Genomic DNA, 21,866 nt, shown 5'->3' with positions numbered 1-21,866 from the left:
GATGGATCAAATTCGATTTTCTCCAGTGATAAGGTTCCATGCGTTCACTGTCAGGCAGCCGCCATTTGTGAATTGGAAAAGAGGAGGAGCGGAAAAATTGCTTGCGGTACTTCATGATTTAATCATGTTAATGGGACAAAATTTCAACGTGATCCCTCTTCAAAATAAGCAAGGCTGGGGAGGGGCATATTGTGATTGGAGGGGTTAGTGTTTATCCTGCACGGGGTCTCTGCTCACTGCTCCATCAAGGTTTTTTCTGGCAACAGTGATCCAAACCCTCTCAAATAAGGGCTCACACGGTTCAAGGAATTGAGAGAGTTTCTGTCACCCTGAGTACTTTAGCAGCCAAGCCCTCAAAACAGAATAGAAAAACATGGCAGCCCCCGCAGGTCCTCAAGTCAGTGGGCTTCCTTCCCTCAGTGAATGCTAGCAGCTGCTTTTCCAATCACAGGGATCTCTATCAGTCGCCAATTGTGGTCACACAGCAGACACACACATCAGTTCAAACAGTATCTCGTACTAGTGTGTGTCCGACATGATAAAACATAATAAATGGAAACAAATGTAGTTTTGATGCATTATTACATGTTCTGAGTTGTTGGTAAACACTCACTATAGATAAAATAGTCTGAGGCGACACAAGAGGCGAGATAAAGGTTTAGGTCTAAGACCAAGGACTTCTCCTTTTCAAAACATTGCATTTGTTATGGTTGTCCCAAGGTGGAACAAGGTGCCTGTTTAGAGTCTTACTGCATAATCCACTTTTTTCATTAAACCGATGCATTGCCTTAACATTTTCCGGGACAATTTGCCGGTAAATTTCCTAATTCAGTATCAACAATGATGTTGAGTCAACCTGAACCAGATGCAGAAAGACAGGCCTACGTCGTGAAAATACAACTGCCATGTTTCCCAGATGGTATAAGGTTCTCTTTCAGGATTGTTTTTGCTGAAAGAACTTTTTAATATGACAGCATATGAACATATGCAAAGTTTGTTAAACCCGAATAGCAACTTGCAAAGTGTACCCATAGAGATGTGGAGTGTGTTATACACCACCAGTTAACTCAATTCTAGACTGACAACCGTGTCCAAACTTATGACTGGTATTATAGTAGTACAGTGTTACCTTAAACGCTGAACACATTCCAATATGAGATGCTTGAATTTTTCCCATAGCCTATAGGAAAACCTTTTCATTATTTCCTATGGGCCATAAGAACTAATGAAAACCAAGTGTATCCGTTTCAGGGTTAAACTCACGATCATAAAAACTTTAAACTGTTTCAGAATTTTTAACCTAACATTCTTAATGACCCTTGACTGACAACCGGTTCAGGGTGTCCCCCACCTACTGCCCGATGACTGCTGGGATCGGCTCCAGCACACCCGCGGCCCCCGTGGGGACAAGCGGTATAGAAAATGGATAGATGGATGGATTTCTTATGACCTTAAGTGGAAAAAAAATTAACTATCGTTAAAGCAGTAAACCTAACAAACTTTAATATCATGCATAGTGCTGTGTATAGCTGCCCTTTTTTCACATTAACCCCAAGACAAGATTGAAAAAAACAAAACGTCACACAGACATTATCTAGCACTATCTTGTACTTCCGAGGTTTTATGTGACATTATGTGCTATAATTTCCCCAAAACGTTCTTTAGAATCCAAGTTGTACAGCCTTAGCAGTGTTCAAATAAAGTTCGATATAAAGTTGTATTTTCATTAAAAGCCGTTTTGCACTTGAGAACAAATATAAATCGGAAATGCAAAGAATGCTAAACGCATTTAGCATGTTTATTCAATGGAGCTTAAATCCAATAAACAGAAAGTTTTAAAGCCTTGTTAACATTGCGATGCTGTCTATAAATGCGTATCCTCTGGCAAGAGGAAAAGGGTAAATTGAATTACATTGGTTGTGATGAGCTAAGCTAAAGCGCTGCCTTAATGATTTGTGTATGGCACAATTGCCCCAGAGACTGCAAAGGGGGGATTGATGAGGTATAATTTTAGGAAAGGGGCGTAGAGCTGGATGACGGCCAGGATCGAGGCTTCTACTGGTGCTGCCTCAGGGTCAATCAGCTCAAATGTTTCAAATGTTGAAGCTCTTCATCTGATACATTTTGGAATTACAGGAAAAGAAAAAAAAAAACGTACAAGCGAGAAGCTTTCTTTGAACATCAGGGTGGTCTAGTAGTCATCATTCTAACTTGTCTGGCTCCCTGCATCTGCCAACTTATTATGAGGAATTTCTCCAAAGTCTTCTGCTGTTGCAAATTGTGACAGCTTTCTGACTGGAAAATGGTAGATAACTGAAGGCAAGCAGAAGTATGCCAGAAAGAAAAAAATGCATTAATATTGTTCGTAATCAGTTTGTATCAGACAACCTGTGAGTGAGATTGAACAGCAGTCACTGCTCATGAGACCCAATTATTTGTATACAAGCAATTAAAAAGTCAATCCATCGATTTGCTGTCACGCTTGTCCTCAACAATTTTACAATCTCCTGACAATTGACTGGCGACCAGTGAAGGTGTTCCCCATTTCTTGTCATGTCATCTGGAATATACTATCTGACCCAATAGTGCTGAAGTTTGTTGGATTTGGTATGGCTCACAATTTCGAAGACATTTTCAGAATTTCAGGCTTGTTGCTGTCTCAACTCCATTTGATTGTGGCATTGGCTGAAAAATGCCCAAAATGTTATTTCTAAAAGTTTACTCTTGATCCAACATTACCAACAGAACATGTTACGCTGTGCATAACAAGCAGTTAGCATGCGCCGGTATGCTATCATTTCAGGGTCATCATCCAGTCAATTAATAATCTTAACTGAGGGGGTGCAGTCAGATGAGCAATCTGGAATCTGTCAGCACCTTAACTCCCTCGGTCGGGAATTCCTCTTAATCTTGGCCACTTTGGAGCAGTTCCATGTGGAAAGTACTGAGCAGTGGAAACTGGCACAAAAAAACTCTCTACAGTCCACGAGATGTCCGGATTTGCATTCCTTCCTTGTGACACAAAAGCAAGGGAGAACACCATAATTTGACGAAGAGGGGATGCACTTTTGGCTCAGGGAGGTGGTGTGAGTGATGCAAAAAGAAGCTGACAAACCTGGGAAGTTCGGAGGGAACGAATATGACATGATAAGTAATAGAAAGAGTTTTTTTTCCCCTCCTTTATTTTGGCTGTAAAACAAAAAGAAAATTAACAAGATGTCAACAAAAGTTTACTGGCTTCAACTTTTTTTTTAAGAAAGGGAAGATGTTAAGAATTAAATTCTTCTCTAACTTTTTTTTTTGAATTATAATTTCTTTATGACTCGGTAACCTTGAATCCCTTGACCTCGGGGGCAGGACAGAAGGCATATAAGAGACGATTGAGGCGGCATCGTGTGGGATGATGATGAGGTAGGCCAGAGGGGGGTATGTGTTTGTGGGGGAGCTTCTCAACAGTAGCATTCTTCCACACTCGCTGGAAGTAATCAGGGACTGGGGCCAGAGTGCAAAACTGAGCTCCTTGTGTTTGTTCTAGCTGTACCTCCCTTCTATACTTCTTCACGTGCAAAAGCCCCATTTGCTCATGTAGCCACGCTGACAACATCCTTCTCCTGCCTTCATTCACTTCTCTCATCCATTCATCCACAAATCACCTGAACATAGTTGCCTGATCCAAGTGCAAGTGATATTTGTAATTTTATCCAATGGAAGTCAACTGGACAACAGAGGAGAATATAAAAACTGATGTGGAAAGATGAATTTGCTGATGAGGCACTTTTTCTTTCTAGGATGAGTAACCGTTTCAAGAGATGAAAGCTCTAAAGTCTAGATCACAATTATTTTTTAAACGTCATTATCAATACGAGAAAAAACACAATCCTAGGTGCACAAATATTTATTGCTAACATTTGATGCAATGAGAAGATAACTGGGGGTCAGGATGTGCTAGGTGGAAGTTTTTGGAGAATCCACGCCTTCAGCAGCTCCATTTCGGGCAGGGAGAGTTGGTGGTAAAGACCGGGTAGGGAGTGGAAAGTGGTTTTCATCCCTGCCTTCTGCAGCAACATTGATGTGTCATCTCCCCACTGATGAGGCACCAGCTCATCATTTGTCCCATGGCACTGGAGCAACTCCGGGAGGTAGTGTTCCGCTCTGACCCGCTCATCTACTGCCTTCATTGCACAGAAATTCACAAACTGAGGGCCAGTGCGGTGTGATTGTTCAAAGGTGATCACAAATATGGCGGTTTGACTGTGCTAGAGTTTAATGTGGGCTCCTGCAACGCCTTTCATAAATCATTTCATATTCCACGACATTCGGCAAAAAAACAAAAAAAAAAATCTAACCTTTTGACCGTAACACGAAAGATACTGAGGAATAATATCCAGATGGCGAGCAACCTACGGAAGTATAGATTTACTGGCGCCACCAATACTAAGCCTATACATCCTCGGACCGGAGTGCTTCCAGGTGTTCTGTCGATGCCCTTCCCCCACAGGGGCCCAGCAAAATGCATCTTTCAAAACTCAGGTCTGAAATTGTCATTGTGCTGGAGGTGGCTTTCATTTTCACAAGTGATCCAATTGAACATATTTAAGTCACTCTGTAGATTAATTTGTCTTGTGTTGCGAGCAATAGTTGGAGTTATGACCCACCGGCGCACTGCAACACATGTACACAGACCATACAACAATACTTCAAGCAAATATTCTTTACCGTCAGCAAAAAGCAACTTCTTTCTTTACTGCAGCCTACTGAGTCACTTATTTGTTCAACTCTTATTAGGAACGTATTTCTATACTGCCCCTTGGTGGACAAAGCATGCACACCAGTAAAAGCCAGATGTCAATGAGCATTGTCATAAAAAAATATGATGCACAAACTGTTATATGCTTTACATTCTATCCAAAGATGTTAAGACTATGTTTTAAAATATGTTTCTTATTAAAAAGATGGTGTTGTTGTAGCTACTCGATTAATTGTATTTCCATGGGGAAAATGTATTTAGGATACGAGTGATTGGAGTGACAAGCATGTTCAAGAAACAGATCAAACTCATAAGTCAAGCCACTATAGTATCTGGATTTCTTTGGTGAATGTTCATACGGTCTTCATTCGTTAAATTAGAGAAACTTTTCTTTTTCTTCGGTTTTATTAAAAGAAAAGTTCCTCTAATACCTGGATTTCTGCATACATTTGTTAGAATGTATATTGTACTTTGTATAATAGGTTTTGACGCACATAAACTCGAAGTATAATAAGAAGTATGGCACCATATTTTTATGAAATACTCATGGCTAAGAAAGGATGTAGTAAATCCCAGTTGGATATGACTGGAGAAGGCCTCAATTGAATCCACCTGTCCTGCAGCTTTATTATGTTTTAAAGTACCTATAAAGACTCAGTCTAAGTCTTTGAGTTAAAGTCTTCAAAATATTTCACACACAGTAGAGAATACTGTAGTGGACTGAATTGTTTTGGCCTTATCAAACTTTCATTTCCGTGGTAAGGTTTACCCCATTTGTGAAAAGTAAGGTCGTCGCACAACATATTCATAGAGAACAAGTTTGTCTTCTTTGAAGAGTTATTCAGAAAACTGTGTATTCTCTGGTATTGATTTAATTAGAGCCAACTCGGACTGTTTCCTATTGCGTACACTTCACGTGGCTCCAAGACGAATTTTTTTTTATGTAAAACTGATATGAAACAAATCGTGAGCGGAACTAATATGCCGCCTAATTCAGACAAATTGACTTTTGTGGAAATTCCTCGAAATAATATGGGAAGCAGACTTGGGTGAATGTATCTCAGAACCAGTTTCTTTGCATTAAGCAAATACACCCTCTCCTCTAATTTTCATTCTCAATGGAAGGACTTCCTCCCACCAATAAGCAATAGATCGGGTGGGGTGGGGGGTCAGGAATATTATTCAAAGACCTTGACTCGACTATGCTACGTGGTAACCATTTCAATAATGAATCGAAAACATGGCAGCGAGTAATCTGGCAACTTGATAATCATTGTAACTTTGTGTATATGGATGTGTTGTACCTGAAAAGCAACGGAGTCTTTATTGAGGAAGCTGGAGAGTGCATACACCCCAGCAATATCAGGGTGGTGGCGACATGCCAAGTGGAGTGCCATAGCGCCACCCATGGAGAAGCCCCCTTTTATTTGGAAAGACAAAGAGAAATAAAAAACGAATAAAAAAAAAACAGCTGCAGTTCTGTGATTATTTCCCCCATATCAGAACAAGGGATGCACCCATGACATACTACACGTTTACCCAGGGCAACTTAAGGCTCAACTTAAGGCTTTTCTTGACAGGAAAAAAGAAACAAATCGTAAGTTCCACATCATCAACTTTTTGGTCCTGTAATAAGCCGTCCAAATCTGGCTTTAATCTTTCACATCTGAGCACATCTGGGTCTGAGTGTGCACGGATCCAAAATCACGTCTGAAGAAAAAAGGATGAGGGAAATGTAAAGAATGCAAACGTGGACTTCTGAATAAACTGATCTGTGCAAATGAAAGTGATCATTGGGTACAATCGTCCATAAAAATAATAAAGTGCACTTAGCAGGTTCAGAAAATGGAGAATATTTATTCAAAGACTGCAGACATTTCTAAGCAGCAATGCTTAGAAAACAACAACACTTCACCTTCTTACCATGGAAAGGGAAAGTGAATTGAACAAATTGCTTGTGCAAAATATGTTGTACTTTATAATTTGGTGAGGCCAGTCAAATTTTCCACACTAAAAAAAACTCCCTTTTTCTTCAACCTCCCGGAAAGCAAATTGATCAAACTTCTTGTCCAAAACACATTCTACTTCATAAGTCAGTGAGGCCACTCAAGTCCTCCCACATAAAGCTCTTTCAACTCGGGATGTCCTGTACCACTTTTTTAGACCTATACCAGTACAAATACTCAATTCTTGAGTAGTCACAGATACCAATAACAAGTACCAATCCCACTAATAATTTCGTTTCATAAAGTTTCCCCGCCAAAAAAACAATGACAGATAACTTTAAAAAAAAAAAGACTTACATATCCCAATATAGCATTTGTCCTTAAAATGCACGGAATTCCATGTGCATAAAATACTTTCTTTTTTCTGTACAAAACACAATTCAAATAATTTAAATAAATAATTATTTTAAATTCTGTAAAGTGCTTTGTTGCAGAGACAGCGGTTGTAAAAGCAGAATATAAATACAGGTTGTATTGTATTGTATTACATTGCATTGTATCATACAAAGAACTGAATACATAAACAAATAACTCAGTAGCCCAAAATAGTCTCAATCAAAAGTCCCGCAAAAGGTGCGGGCACACTATACGTGCAAGGGTTTTGTGCAATCCCAGAATTGGATGTGAAAAAACACCTGACACCACTTCTTCTGACCCCGCTGACACTGACATACAAATCAAACTCTCCCACTGTGGGTCAGGCCACATAGTTGCGGCAATATTTCACAATACTTCCCCCGCAAAAATGGTTTCCATAGAAAGTATCTACAGCTTGTCTCCAAGCCAAGGAAGAGCACTTTGAGTACTCAGGGCTGCAATTCTAAAGAACAGCCAAGTGAATCCACTCAGTATTTATAGTTAATGACAAAATGTTATGATTTAAGAACGTATTCCAGCACTTTCCCATGAGCATATGCTTTTTCACTTATAGTACTTGGAAATAGAGTTCGTGAGCTTTTCTGGACCTTAACACTACGTCTTTCACACAGTTCTCTCAACCCCCCACCCTCCCCTCGCAGTACCACCTTCATGGCTTCACGACTTGAACGTTAACCCTTTCCCCACGGCTCTCGGTAGTTTCTCCTTTCATAGGGGACCGGCAATCAGTGAAATTAAAACACTTGATGGCCTCCCATATGTTTCCTGTGGGAACTCTTACCTTACTCCAGTCATAATATTTATAGTACTTCACTCGACTCATTGTATTTCACAGTGATTTAGATGGACTTGATAAGAGGAATATTTGAAGCAAAAAGCTTTTGGGGGGGGATGCAGAGAAATATCTTTGCAAACGTTTCATTCGCTGTTGGCAGAATATAAAAGGCCCTAGTATAACTTGATGAGTTGCATTCTTGATTTTATATCATGACGGTGGGAGGCAGGGAGTAAGGTTTGCAACTGTGTGCGAGTTTGCGCATGCAAAGGGGAGGGGAATTAGAGGAAAATAGATACTGTGAGAAAGGGAGGGAGTGAACGGGACAGTGTGGTAGTGTTGGGAGTGGACAGATTGCATCACCACCATCCTGCCAAAGTTAAAAAGAGCTGATATAGAGGATGGGGTTTAAGTCGGTTACTCAAGTGATTTAATGGTTATAAATCACGCTCAATTTATTGACGAAAAAAAGAGCTGCACTTTTTTCTTTACTCCATCTTTCTTTGCAAAGCTGAATGAGTATCGTTGACAGTTGCTCCACAATATACTATAAAACAGGTAGTTTAAGTTTGTTAACAAAACTGAAAAATGAATAACTGGTTTCCCCAAAACTTTAAGGGCCGTGGCATAAACTAAGGAACCGCAAAATTCCTGGTAGTTAAAACTAGTTGGCTTCTTCCACTGGTTAACATGAGCATTTAATCTGTGTGTATCCTGCCACACTAATCTTGCGAAACAAATGCAAATCACTGCAGTCCCAAGCAATATAAATGTAAGAAATACAAATAATGTAGTATGTATAATAATAAAATAAAACATACCAATGATCATGCGATGTTTGGGAATCCCAGCATTGACTTCCTCCTGAATGATGGAGCCTAAGGTGCTGCACATGGCATCTATAGATTGTAGATTCTCTGGGCTCTCGTACGAGATCTTGTAACGGTCAAACCAAACGGTGGACAGGGCTCCGTTCATAGGTGTGTACGGTCTAATTGGAATTAAGAAAGGGGCCAAAGGTCAGCTCCAATGACAGTCACATGTTAATTGTTGACATCTTAACAGTGGCTCCAGCTGAATGATGCCATGGAGGGGTATTCCCTCATCAACATGTTGTCCGTGTTTCACTATCTGCGGTATTTGTTTGTCTATTTTATATTGTTGATTTTTATTATTATTTTTTTTTTTTAAATAAAAAGAAGAAGGCCGGTCAACTTTTTAACATTCAATCATACCAGTGAATTGTCACCTGAGTGGCAAGTATGATGGGCACAAGATCACTTCAAGACTGAGTTCAAGAAAACGACAAGTTATTTTTAAGATCGGTGGAAAATTGTCACTATAGTTGTACATAAAGCAACAAGGTACTGCATTTGTAAATTCTCCTTCGAATTGATTTTAAAAATACACTCTCACATGGCTAGGTCATAATATCCTCATAAACAACCAAGTAAGTAGCAAAGGATTTTCACATCAGCGCCTGCCAATGTTCCTGGTTTTGCTCCAGGCACATGATCAAAACATCAACAGCACGCTCACTCACTCGCTGCGAATTCTCTCGACAATGACCTATTCAGTTCACACATGGACTCAATCGGATCTTACACAGACTTTGTACTAGGAAGCTGGCACGACTGTTTAATATCCACTTTGAACCTGTCTGACTGGTTTCGACGTTTGCACTCTTCCAAACGCCTCCAAGATGACTATTTCAAAGAATACCGTGATGTTGGGCTGCTCGTTTATGAAAAGCAATCATGATTATTTTGCTAATAAGTGAACTCATGATCATTCAAACAATCATTTGTTTGGGCACAAAACGAGGAAATGTTTCAATATGAAAAACATATTAAAACATACATTTCTTTGAAACGCCATCATTATGCATGTTCCTTTTGGACAAAACTAAATTTAGATTTTTTTTTATTTTGGAATAAAAAAGGTGCAAATGTAAAAATTGAAGCATGCTGTCCTTGTATGAACAAACGTTGCATATGAATGCATATTTATAATTTTTCTTTTTACAATTATGCCAATTATGTAACCGTGAAATGTAATAATCGTAATTGCAATTGGATTTGGATTAATTGCACAACCCTGCAATTAGGACATATTTGGTAAGTTGAAAAACAAACAAATCATACCTTGTTGGGGCTGTGGGGTAAATGACTCTGATGTGAGCAAAAGTCAGACCAGGCATCATCACATCTCGAACCCAAGTTCTTAACTCTTGCCCAGTGCCACCTAGTCGTGGAGATTAAGAGCATTGTCATGATCTCCTCAACGCGCTATTATCATTTTAAACATGATGAATTTTAGACGCATGCGCATGGCAAATGCACTGCAATACATTGCAAGAGAACTTTGCACAGTTGTTTCAAGGGCAACTTTATTCCTTAATATTTGCTGCATTATTCACATATCCAGTGTGTAATTTAATTTAACAGACATTCTTAAATGCTGTGTCAAAAACACTACGAGAAAAAGTGAACAAGTCACTGGTTCGTCTTGACAGCCTTGACGTTGAACAACCCGTCTGACAGTTAAAAAGAAAAATGAATGTTAAAGTTCTTGCACATTTAAGAGTTTCAGGGAGAAAACGCACCTGCACCGTGCAGAAAGATAACCGTAGCGGAGTGCTTCCCGGTGGGCGACACTACACACTTTTGAAGCTTCTGCAAAGCAGCCATGACAGCAGTAACGAAATCTCGCGAGAATCTTCTCGTTGCAGCATGGGGAGGGTTTCTCTTCTTCTTTTTTTTTTTTGCAGAAAATACAGTGATCCCTCGCTACTTCGCGTTTCGTTTATCGCGGCTACACTACATCGCGGATGGAACAAATTATCCGCGATAAACGAGGGATTATTGTTCTTATAAACACCATGACTTTTTCAAATATAAACACGCAGATTCCAATGCAAGGGGAAAACAAAACAAAACAAAACAAAACAAAACAAAACAAAACAAAACAAAACAAAACAAAACAAAACAAAACAAAACAAAACAAAACAAAACAAAACAAAACAAAACAAAACAAAACAAAACAAAAACAAAACAATCACCTTTATGATTTATGATCACCTTTTTCCTTGATTTGTTTGCCATTGTTGTTCTACAAATTACTTTCTTATTATGGAAACTAAAACTTGATAATGCCAGTTCTTGGGGACGATTGTTAATATAATTTACGGAATCATAAACAATATGTTATGAAACGTAATATTATGAGATATCTCAAACAGTATGGTTTGCCATAGTTTAGGCATGTGAAGTCATGAATCCCAAACTGCTGCTGTTATCTTGATAAATCCAACATGCTTTCCAGCACTGTGTCATACAGTGTGGTGACCTAATGGAATGTCTGGATCTGCATATCAGTTTAAACACATTTGAGCATTTTATCTTGTATAAACCTTGGCCTAGTAAGCTTGAATTCTGGTCATTTTCCTAAGCCATGCACTCACTGGACCACACAAACTTTGTCCCTGCCCTGACCTCCCCTCTAATAATACAATGAGCGGGGGGAAAGTGCTGCTTTAAATGGTCTAAAGCAAATATAGTTACTGTTGCGACTCATTGTGTTGAGATTTGATGATGTCACATTGCTTGTGACCCTATTAATAGAAGACAGACTCTCTAGCAGGCCGAACAAACTACGACTGAATTCAAAATAAATGAATCAAATGAATGCATAAATAATCATGTATGTGTAGAGATGAGAACAATTTTTCCACTCAGAAACAGTATGTTGATATTTTTAGGATACATTTTAGGTCCTCCCAACAGGGAAGCAAATTAGCAGTTTTTTTTCCCTTTGTTTTACTCCGGATGCCCTTTCTAACACAATCCACCATTTATTTTTCTTTTATTGTTTTGTAATCCAGGCTTGGGGTCGGACGTTGCTGGCTACAGAGGCACTAGCCAGAAATTGAAACCTAAATCCATGAAAGGGAGCATCGCTTCCAAACTTCAGTAAGAGTTCATTTCATTCCTGTTCATTCAAAACAGACAAGATTCTCGTGTTGTAATTATGTGCAGGTCACAAATCGTCCACAGGAATATGTCACTGATAAACTGACAAAATCCTAATAACTAAATAATTTTGTGAAGTGCTTAGGAAGAGCTGAAATTTGGCAGGGAGGTTTCTAGTACAGTATATTGAAAGGTAGCTGAAGCCTTTCCTCCTTGATTTTCTGTTTGAGCACAGAGCACAAACTCAGGACTGAAAAATAAACGGTAGAGGTCCATTTCGTTCCTCTGCTGCTCTACAATGCACATTTTGGCGCCGTGGTTGGTACCTGTCTAAAAACTCCACTACACAATGTAAGCACTATTGACCCCGGTATCCTGCCTCAGTCCAAATGTAGTTTGCAGCCTTGGCAGCTTTTTCTAACTTTATGGCTTCACATCAAAGCCCCCCTCCTGCAGCATTTGCCAAAGAGCGCCACATAACTCAACCAACATGAAAGTACTCCTGAGTGTACATTTTTTATGAAGAGGAAAAAAGTAAACATGCAGAACCTTTAATGTAGTAGATAACTGGGTGGTTGGTCAAGGGGTGTTGCAGAGGCAATACTGGCACCTCTCTCACAATTTGAATCAGCACAGTCAGCTTTAAGTGGGCTTTTTATTGCGTTTTCAACAATACCAATAAACTTTTGCTTTGCCTTCATTGTCTCTCACGGTACAACTTCTTCTATTTGAATTCAGCAAAAAAAAAATTGACCAGCATTACAAGAGCAGAAGTTTTGGATTTAGAGGAATGCTTATTGTAGGCCAAAGAATTTTCAGGCAATATCTTTTTATTCTCAGGCCTGACTTTGATGTGCATGCAGATATTATCTTTCTCAAAAATTAAAAGCATACTGTACATGTCAGTCCAAGGGTTAACAGGAACAACATGATACAGGAAAATTTAGTTTGCCCCATGAAACTCTTTAATCCATTCCAAATGCTTAATTGCTGATTATGATAACCTGGTTATGGGCAGCTTTAAGACTTGAGTGATCTGCTTTTTCTCCACTTTTCCCACACAACGTACAGTTAATCTTGTTGGCTGATGGAGAGTCTCACTCATATCAAGACAGATGTAATGATTTTTTATTAGCCTACATTGCAGAAAAAAAAGATAAGATGTCTTTTCTATGCTGCAATACTTACCTGGCTAAAGGTATTTTTGGAAACCAAAGGTAAATGAGTAGTCGTGGTTCTGCTTGGGTAGCTCTGGGAAGTGTGAGGCAAATCCCCCCGCCTTTTTTTGGGGGGGATAAAAAATCACGTCATAAATAAGAACTACAAAGCAAAGCAAGAAATCCACACCACCTTAAAACGAATGAGATTCAGACCACTGGGTGTCAGTAAAAACATCTTCATGTTGGCTGCTACTTGGCTGAATAGTCACTATCAGAAGTGGTTTCAAACTTGAGAGCAGGGAATGCAAGATGTTTCAGCTCAAGACCCACATTAAAAATAAATTGCTTTCCTCCTCAGAACAGAACACTACAAGTTGTATGCCTATATAGTAAGGTTTCAACAGACCAGGCGACGAGCCAACTTTACGACTCTGCACAATCTTCATGAGGACAATTGCCACAAGTTTGAAAAGAAATCATACCTGCTTGACTATGAAACTGAGCGAACAATGAGGGCAGTAATGCAAAGCTTGATTGCAGCCAAAACGTGCAATAATTAGCCCACAACCCCACAAAGTTTGAGAGCATTGTCAAAATAATATCAGGTATAATTTCACGTGTATGGAGGACACAACACTTTAGTATTCGTAAGGCAACAACATTTTTCATCTGAACCGTTCACGTGTCCATTCGGCAGCAATGGGCATTATGAAAGGAAGCAGACAAGTTCCCTTGCCAGATTCCAACTGGACTGGATTAGGACTGAGATGTTCAAGAGAAGGGATACATTTCAAAGAGGACCAGTGGTTATGTGATGGAGAAACATGAGACAGAGAAAAAGGCTTGATGACGGAGTGTACGTTTTATTTTATAGGATTATGTGCTCTTTTTGACAGATGATGAGTTTGTTGCCAAAGCCACACAATGACCAGATCTTTTTTCTTTTTTCAAAGATATCTTTTTTACAGAATAGTCACTTTTGACGTTTGCTATATGAATGAATGTTTCCTCAGATTCATATTCCATGTATAATATATATTTATTGTTTATTTCCACAACTGTTGTTTTACCTGTAAGGCAGAACAAATTGGGACGTGTGCGGCACGGATGTCTTTTAATTATTATTATAATTATCATTATTATTGTTTAATTTGTTTCTATTAAGAAAGCACAAATTATTCAGAGGCTAGATCCAATATTTCACTTTGACTGTTCAACAATCACTGACCCTTGCCCAGATTTAGAGCACTATTGTTCTCGGCAAAAAGGCTGTGGAACCAGTGATGATAAGATGCAGGGAGCTTGCATTGCAGGGCGGATGAATATTACTACCGTTAATGTTCCTGGTCCAGGTTCTAACCATCGAGGAAAGCATCTAACAGTCGGGAATGTGTGGGAGTTGACCATCTTATCAAGGGAAAGGACAGAGGAAATATAGCATTGGCATAGGTGGACTCCGTGATTAATGTAATGTCAGCCTTACAGCCACACATCCCACTCTCATACCTCACCCAGGAGAAAATCAGATTTGGCATAGAAAGAAAAACAAGGTAATGAATAATCTGGTGTGAACAAGGCAGTTAGATGAATCTCAAATCCCCCTTTACTATTTTCCATCTGAAAATGTTTTGAAGACATTCCAGCTCTGTGGAAAATGTGTGGTAAGTGAATAAACAGACACTGATTCAATTCCAGAGTCATATAAGCTTGAACATGATCCTTGGAGGGGCTTGGGAGGGGGATCTGTGGGCCCGGGGCCTATTAAAGGGCTCCTGAGTAGGCTACACTTTTTGGTACACTCAATAAACAGTTTGTTAGGTCAGACGGAGTCTGTCTTACCAGTTTAACAAGTGCAACAGGTATTAAGTCTTCTAGTCAGGAGGCAACCTATTTTCCAACTGCTCTTACCATCCAACAACACCTGTTAACACAAATCATATTTTCAAGGAGCACATTGATGAGTTTTCCAGCTTTGAGGCTGCCGGTGAATTTGCCCGTGGTTTCAGCCCATTGTGCTATAAATTTAAATGACTTGGATGGCACTTCCCAACAGGTGTTAGAGAAAATGATGTTTACGCTGTTCAGATATTTTCACACACCGTGACCAAAGGACTAACTTGCCAAAACTTGATTTAAGACCAGATTGATGTAAAAATGACTGGTACAGTTGTAAATTCTAGTGCTGCACTCTGTCTTCGCTGATTTACGTATTTAAAAAAAAAGGGAGGCAAAAGCTGGCTGAATGGAAGATTGTGATTGCCATGAACAACCCTGATCTGAAACTGAGTGGTTCTTTGTGTTCGTAGTTCGTGCATTTGGTACCACTACACCCTCGGCCGCAGTTTGATGATCGACTCTGTGGTCCCTGAAGTGAAGATAGAGGCAAAACGGTCTATGGTCCATGCCTTCATCGTTATGGCGGCCATAAGGTGATCTGCAACTCACTTGGATTGCTGCCTGTGGGACCCAAATCTGGATAAGAGGGTAAAAAACGAATGGATGGACGGTTCACACTGGCTTCCTAGTAAAGTGGCACATCAGAAGCACTAGAGCAGCTTTTCTTCACCTGCATCTTTTACATTGAAGTGTGATATTACTGTGTTCAAAGTAGCTCTTGTGGCAATCACACATTGAGATAATTAGATGTATGATGATGTCAGTGTGACAACAAATGGCGCTTGGCTGTGAGTCATGGTTGTCAAATTTCATACACCACATAGCCACCCACAGCCGCGGGCGGCATTACGCCTTTACTTTGTGTGGACATCCCGTGTGGACTAGCCTTGCACACTCCCCACCTCGATCCCATGACCGCATCCCTATTGATTGAGAGTCGAGTACACGTGCCAAGTAGGCTATAAGCTTTGGCTTTCAAACTGCTAAGCTATTTGGCATTCATTATACTCGGCCGATGGCAAATTCATACACAGTAAGCTGCAGCAGGAAAGTAAATCAATTATTGCCGACAGACTGACTGACTGACTCACTGACTGACACAAGTGATGCAGCGTAGTATAGTTAAAAACATGTAATGGTACATTTGACATAGTTTGGTAAATTGCGTAAACAAGAACACTAATGTCAATTGTCTCCTTGCTGCCTTCTGAAAAAAACCTTATCCTTAAATCACAAATGTACTCGGACCACATGGACGCATTAGCAATGACAAATGTGTTATTTTCCAAACATCCTAATTAATGGTTATTAAATTGATTTAATGTTTTAAATGGTAGCCAAGACTATTAAGCTTCTTAAAATATTTCAATGCAATTCATTTAACCTCTTCATTTTCTTTGACAAATGTTAAAGTCCAAAAACAACACACAGTACTGCGGATAAGTTTATTTCTCCAACCACTCTCAGAGTTAATTTATTTATTCATTACATCATCCAACCGTTCTATCAGACCATTACACAGATGATGCAACGTATAAAGTAATACCAGAATACTTGCGGGTTGGTATTGTCATCACAAACAGTTTGTGTCCACCTGAGCAAAATACAGTCTCTGTTAATGAACACATCTCCTCTTATGTGAATGGAAATTTCAGAAACATAGTGGGGTGAGTGGCCACGGTTATCAGATTGCAGAAGAAAATCAAACAGGACTTATCATCCGTGGGTTGCATATCAAACGCTATGGGAAAATGACCAAACTGAGTTCAAAAACCTGGAAAGTATGGTGAGCAGAGCAGGCTTTCCATGTTCGGTGGGATTTCATGGTTTTCAACATGCTATGTTCATCACAGGCAAAATGAGAGAAAGAATGAGGGAAAAAGATACAAGTCACTTTTTCCACTCTCTCATTACGTTGACCTCAGCTTGAGTGAACTAGGGGCCTGTAATGTAAAACAAGATTAGAGTAAAACAGCTGGGACGTTAATAATATCTGGGAGGGTTTTTGAAGGAGTGAAGGACACCATTGGCTCTGTTCCCTAAAAGTAAATGAATAAATCAATGGGAACATTTGTTTTCTGTAAAACTGTGCCATTAATGTCACACAAAACTTTAGTGGTTGAGTCACCGTCATGCACCTTCACTATTTTCAAAGTGTGATGATGACCACAGAACTAGGAACTAAAAGAATGTCTGTCATCCTCCTCAGCATAACACAGCAGTGAAGTAGGGCTATCATAATCAATGACAAAAACAGACACAAAACTTGTAGACGGCCATATCAGGCAACTTGTGTGGCCCTGTAATGAGCAGTGACGGAGAGGCACAACCCAAATTGACACACTCATATCTGCTCATTTGACAGTTGACTCCTGACTACCATGAGCAGCTAACCTCAGCTCTGGTGTCTGGACTTTGTTTCCTCAGCCTGAACTTGCTTGCTCGTTTCATGACAACTAGCGGTCATCTCCTGGCCCAAGGTTGCGTCATATCTGACCGCCATAGTGGAACAGAGATAGCGGTTTAAGGAGCAGTGACTGTATTTCTCACTGAGCAACTTTCATTGTTGACAGCTTGGGTCAATGCATCCTTATTGAGGTTACAATGTTTTTATATATATTACATATTATACAATTTAATTTCATTAATACTTTTACTGGTGACATTGATATTTACACAGTTCTAAATCAATTTATAGTCAAGGGATTTTGAGAATTACATGAAAGTTGAATACCCTTGAGTATTGACAGCTGCCTTTTATTTCTGAAGTGTGGGAAGTGCAGGGCAGAGGAGATTCTGCTGTAGAGTTTATATTTCTATTTTCCTACTGAGGCAATGTGTAACAAGGAGTACTGTGTGGAAATGGTGTGGGTGGGCCATGGGACAGTGATTTAACCCCAGGCTAAATCTACTATAAACTTCATGTGCATGAGTTCAAGGATGAGAACATGCAGATTAAGTAACCACTATTCTATGTAGGGTCACTGACCCCGTGCAACCTTAGATCTGTGTGTGTAAAATCTCACTAACGATAATAACTGATCGTAATTAGGAGGAAATCTAGGCTAAAGCAGAGCCAGAGATCCTCAATGGTGCCCGAAGGTGTATGGAGGGATTGGAATAATGTCAAGGAGGATTATACTCTGCCCTTGGGGCTCATAAAATTAGTCAGAGATCTGGTAATGACATCATGGGATGCTGGCAAACACATTTATTGCTAATCGCAGGATGCTCCTAAAAGATTTTGAACTGTGCAGGCAGAACAACTCGCATTTGTCTGTCACACATTCCTACTTCTGGAAACAACAAGCAATCATTTGAGTGCACCAGGAGCAAGTAAAGTCAGCTTGTAAACATTTTTTTGATTGCTGTATTATATGAATATGTTATATTACAATCAACAAATAATGCTGTCATGCTGTAGCTATGAACGAATGAATCAATGATTTATTTCGAACAGACAACAGAAACAGACAAAAATTTAACTTAAGCTCATAAATTCAACCAATCAGCTCCTACAGCAATTTTTGTGCCTCTGTGTTTGTTGACTGCCCAATGTCCTGTGAATCTTTTCCTCATCTTACTTTGTACACACTATATAATGTTTTTTTTTATTAACTTTATTAATAGCTCACAAATGTGTTTCAATCATGTATTTTGGTGTTAGTTGTGACATTTGCTACTGGCAGGAATTTGTGTGCTACTTTTGGTTGTAACTAACAGCATCGGACGGCACTTGTATTAAAATCTTATTTGAGTTGGAATTGAAGATGGACTTCTACATTTAGCAGTAAATCTATCCACCACTCTGACCACAATACTTCAACTTTCCAGCAGAATGGTTCGAACACACACAGCTAACTCCTCTCGTCATACCTTATTGACATTCTGTGGTAGGAAACTGTCTGCATTTTATTCAGGTCATGGTGCGAATATTTTTCAATGGAAAATGGAATGCAACAAATGAAATAATTTTAAATAGAAGTTTAACCCTCGTGAGGATGAGCAGTTCGGAAGCTACATTGGAAAATTCCATTGGAGTTTTTGTGAATTTGAACAGTAGATTCGCATTTCAAATTTAACCTAATTTTTGTGATCACCTTTGCTAATTAGTTATAGACATTGTTTGCTGAAATAGAATCGTGAATGATTTAGAACTTCTGTGTTGCTCTTTGCATTTTGAGCAAGTCACAGACCCATCATTCAAGTCTTGATTTTATGCCAACATTTGACTATTAAATATTTGAAGAATTTTTTTTTTCTCTCCATTTAAGAAGTGTTTATTTTTTTTATAATTCACCCAAAAAGTGCATATTTTTCTTTTAATGAATTGCCTTTTTTTCTTATATGGCTTGCACATGCACACGTCGTGCTTTAATGTACAAAAACTGATCCCACACTAAGGGAATGGTAGAGAAACCTTTTCGGGGTCCAGCGTTATTGACTGTCTACTGCCATACAATATGACAGAATTGGTGAAACTATGCATGTCTGAAAGCAGAGTATTGCACTGTCAAAATAAATGGCGCCTGAGTGATTTTTGTAGCACCTTCAAATATGTATATGCTCAAATGTCTCAAAGCAACCGACTGTTGCTTTGAAACTATTTCAGTGTTATTTGGCCAAAGCTACACGAGAGCAAGAGTGGAATGAACAATGCTGAACGATCCCCTTGTGGCCTGAACCCCCTTATTGAATGGCGCATTGTCCCTCAAGATGACCTTGATTTACAGCCAGGAAATCCAACTGTCCTTGTCCATCAGCCTGACAAGTTTATCTGGAGCTGAAGCCTGCGAACTAACAGAGGAGTACGTATAGGCTTACAAGTGGGGTTTTCAGAAAACTGATATAATGCTCGTGTGGTGTGGCTCAGCTTAAAGGTATTTACACTGAAATGTAATCGCGACACTTTTTTCTTTGCCCCCATTTTTCACGAGCTGAAGACCTTCGACTTTTTCCATCTAAAAGAGAATACGTTGGATTTGTCGAGCCAGAGCCTTCTCAATTGGTGTCAAAACTCCACCCAATTCATAGATGTCTCGATCCAGAATGCTGACATCAGCAAACTGCTCACCCACATGATGCCACAATATTTGCAATCTGCCCTGCACAGTGAAAACATGCATTAATCCATGATGAAAAAACCTGCTCTAAGTCACGATCTGACAATTTGTCAAGAAATTCTTTGGTTATGCAGAGCGAATATGGCAGGAGATGTTTGGGTGGCTGCTCTCAGATGATCTTGGAGGTGAACCTGCTGGGAGTGGAGGTCCTGAGCTCGATGTAAAGACTGCATGCATCCCTGGACATTCTGTCATTGCCCACTTGAGAGGGAGAAATTCCAAATTCATCAAAACTGTCCTATACAAATACTGAAATGGTGAACTGATGTTGTGTGTCAGCAGGAAAAGCTCAATCAAGTCAAGCAAACAGTGGCTTCTTTGCAGACTTCCTTTTGGATCTCTCTTAGCACAATGGCAGTAGGCCAGCCTTGTACAAACGATCGGTGTTTCCGTCACAGACAACCGATAAAAAACATTTGTCACAGAGTACTGCTGCATTAAACAAATCATTAGGTGCACACTGGTTTATTTATCCTGTAAGGGGCTTCGCCGCCAAGAATGTTGACTCCCCCATCCTGCAGAATACATAACCCATAATAGTGAGCTAATAGAGTAAGGTTCACGTCGCTGATTAGCAAGATGCAGTCTGGGCCTTCAAGGACCTTCCAATAAAAATTGGGCATTGTGAAGATAGGTGCTAGCTGGCTTGCTTTATTGACTGAGGAAATTATTTACTTGGCATTTCAAGAGCTGACGGCAAGCTTATCTTACAAACAGGAGCAAAGAAGGGACTTTTTTTTTTCATCTATAAATAATCAGCATCATGTTGTTTTTAATTATTTATGTTTTTATCCTGTTATTAAAAAAATGAGAACTGTATGTATTGTATGTATGAAATATATATATATATTCTTTTATAATACTTGCCCCCCCCCTCCATCCCCACGGCATGCTTGAAAAACATTATATGTATATATTATTGTCTTGTGCTGAAAAAGCTCATAAAAACACATACGAACGAGTTTCCTGCCTCAAGTAGAAAAGTTCCCCACACCGTACCATAATGGCTTCCTGACCGGCAAGCATTCCGCTGTTTTGCCTGTTTATCAGTGAAAGCGGGATAAAGAAAGAGCGGAAGGGCTGGAGGAAAGCAGGGTATAGGAGCGGTAGACAAGGGCTGATTAAAAACAAAAATAGTGAACGAATGGAGGACGTTGACTCTATAGGCATGGCGGTAAAGCCAAAGACAATAAACTGAAATGGTTATTGACTTGCCACCGATGGAAAATATTCTTTTATATCCCCGAAGTCATGATGATGAGTGTCTTAAAATACTTTCAGACTAGTGTCATTTGACTCAACTAAGACATACTTGATTAATTCCTCACCTTGTTTCAAAGATAACTTTCCATATTGCACTTTGTCCCGCATTTCTGACGTCCTGAAAGAAAAGGTGATTTAAAGTTAGCACAGAAGATTTCTTCCCTTTCAAAGATAAACATGGAAACTATGAATACAAGATGAACTCTTAACTGCAGATTTATGTACGATCATTTACTCTTCCGTAAACCATGCCATTATATTCGTCATACTTGTATGGTTAAGCAACTGATTACAACTTCCAGCATTGGCATCTAGTTTTGATTTGTGAGCTCGAGTCATCAAGTTGGTCTTAACTGCATTTTCAATCGAGGATTGGCAGGGGAAAAAATGCATGCCTGTTCATATTGAGGTTGGAATGATGGAGGCCAATAAAAAGGCTTAACTGAACTGCGTCTTCACATTTTCTGCTTATTTGTGTGCAAAATGTGTAGAGAGGAAAATATAGCAGTGGTCCAGCGCTAATAGTGCTGTGTGCCTTTTGTTATGT

General features: G+C 39.5%; 1 protein-coding gene across 1 annotated transcript; it reads right to left on the bottom strand.

Moving 5' to 3' along the window:
* Positions 1-3,879: 3,879 nt before the first annotated feature.
* Positions 3,880-10,620, bottom strand: lyplal1 (lysophospholipase like 1). The gene is made up of 5 exons (XM_061289663.1): positions 10,512-10,620; positions 10,051-10,150; positions 8,728-8,897; positions 6,052-6,167; positions 3,880-4,172 (listed from the first exon to the last, which is right to left on the bottom strand). The coding sequence occupies exons 1-5, from the start codon at positions 10,594-10,596 to the stop codon at positions 3,936-3,938; spliced, it is 708 nt and encodes a 235-aa protein (XP_061145647.1). The 5' UTR covers positions 10,597-10,620; the 3' UTR covers positions 3,880-3,935.
* Positions 10,621-21,866: the final 11,246 nt, after the last annotated feature.

This window comes from Syngnathus typhle, linkage group LG10, assembly GCF_033458585.1.
Source record: "Syngnathus typhle isolate RoL2023-S1 ecotype Sweden linkage group LG10, RoL_Styp_1.0, whole genome shotgun sequence".
Lineage (NCBI taxonomy): Eukaryota > Metazoa > Chordata > Actinopteri > Syngnathiformes > Syngnathidae > Syngnathus > Syngnathus typhle.
The sequence above is the reverse complement of the archived record's forward strand: the minus strand, read 5'-3'. Positions and strand labels throughout refer to the sequence as shown.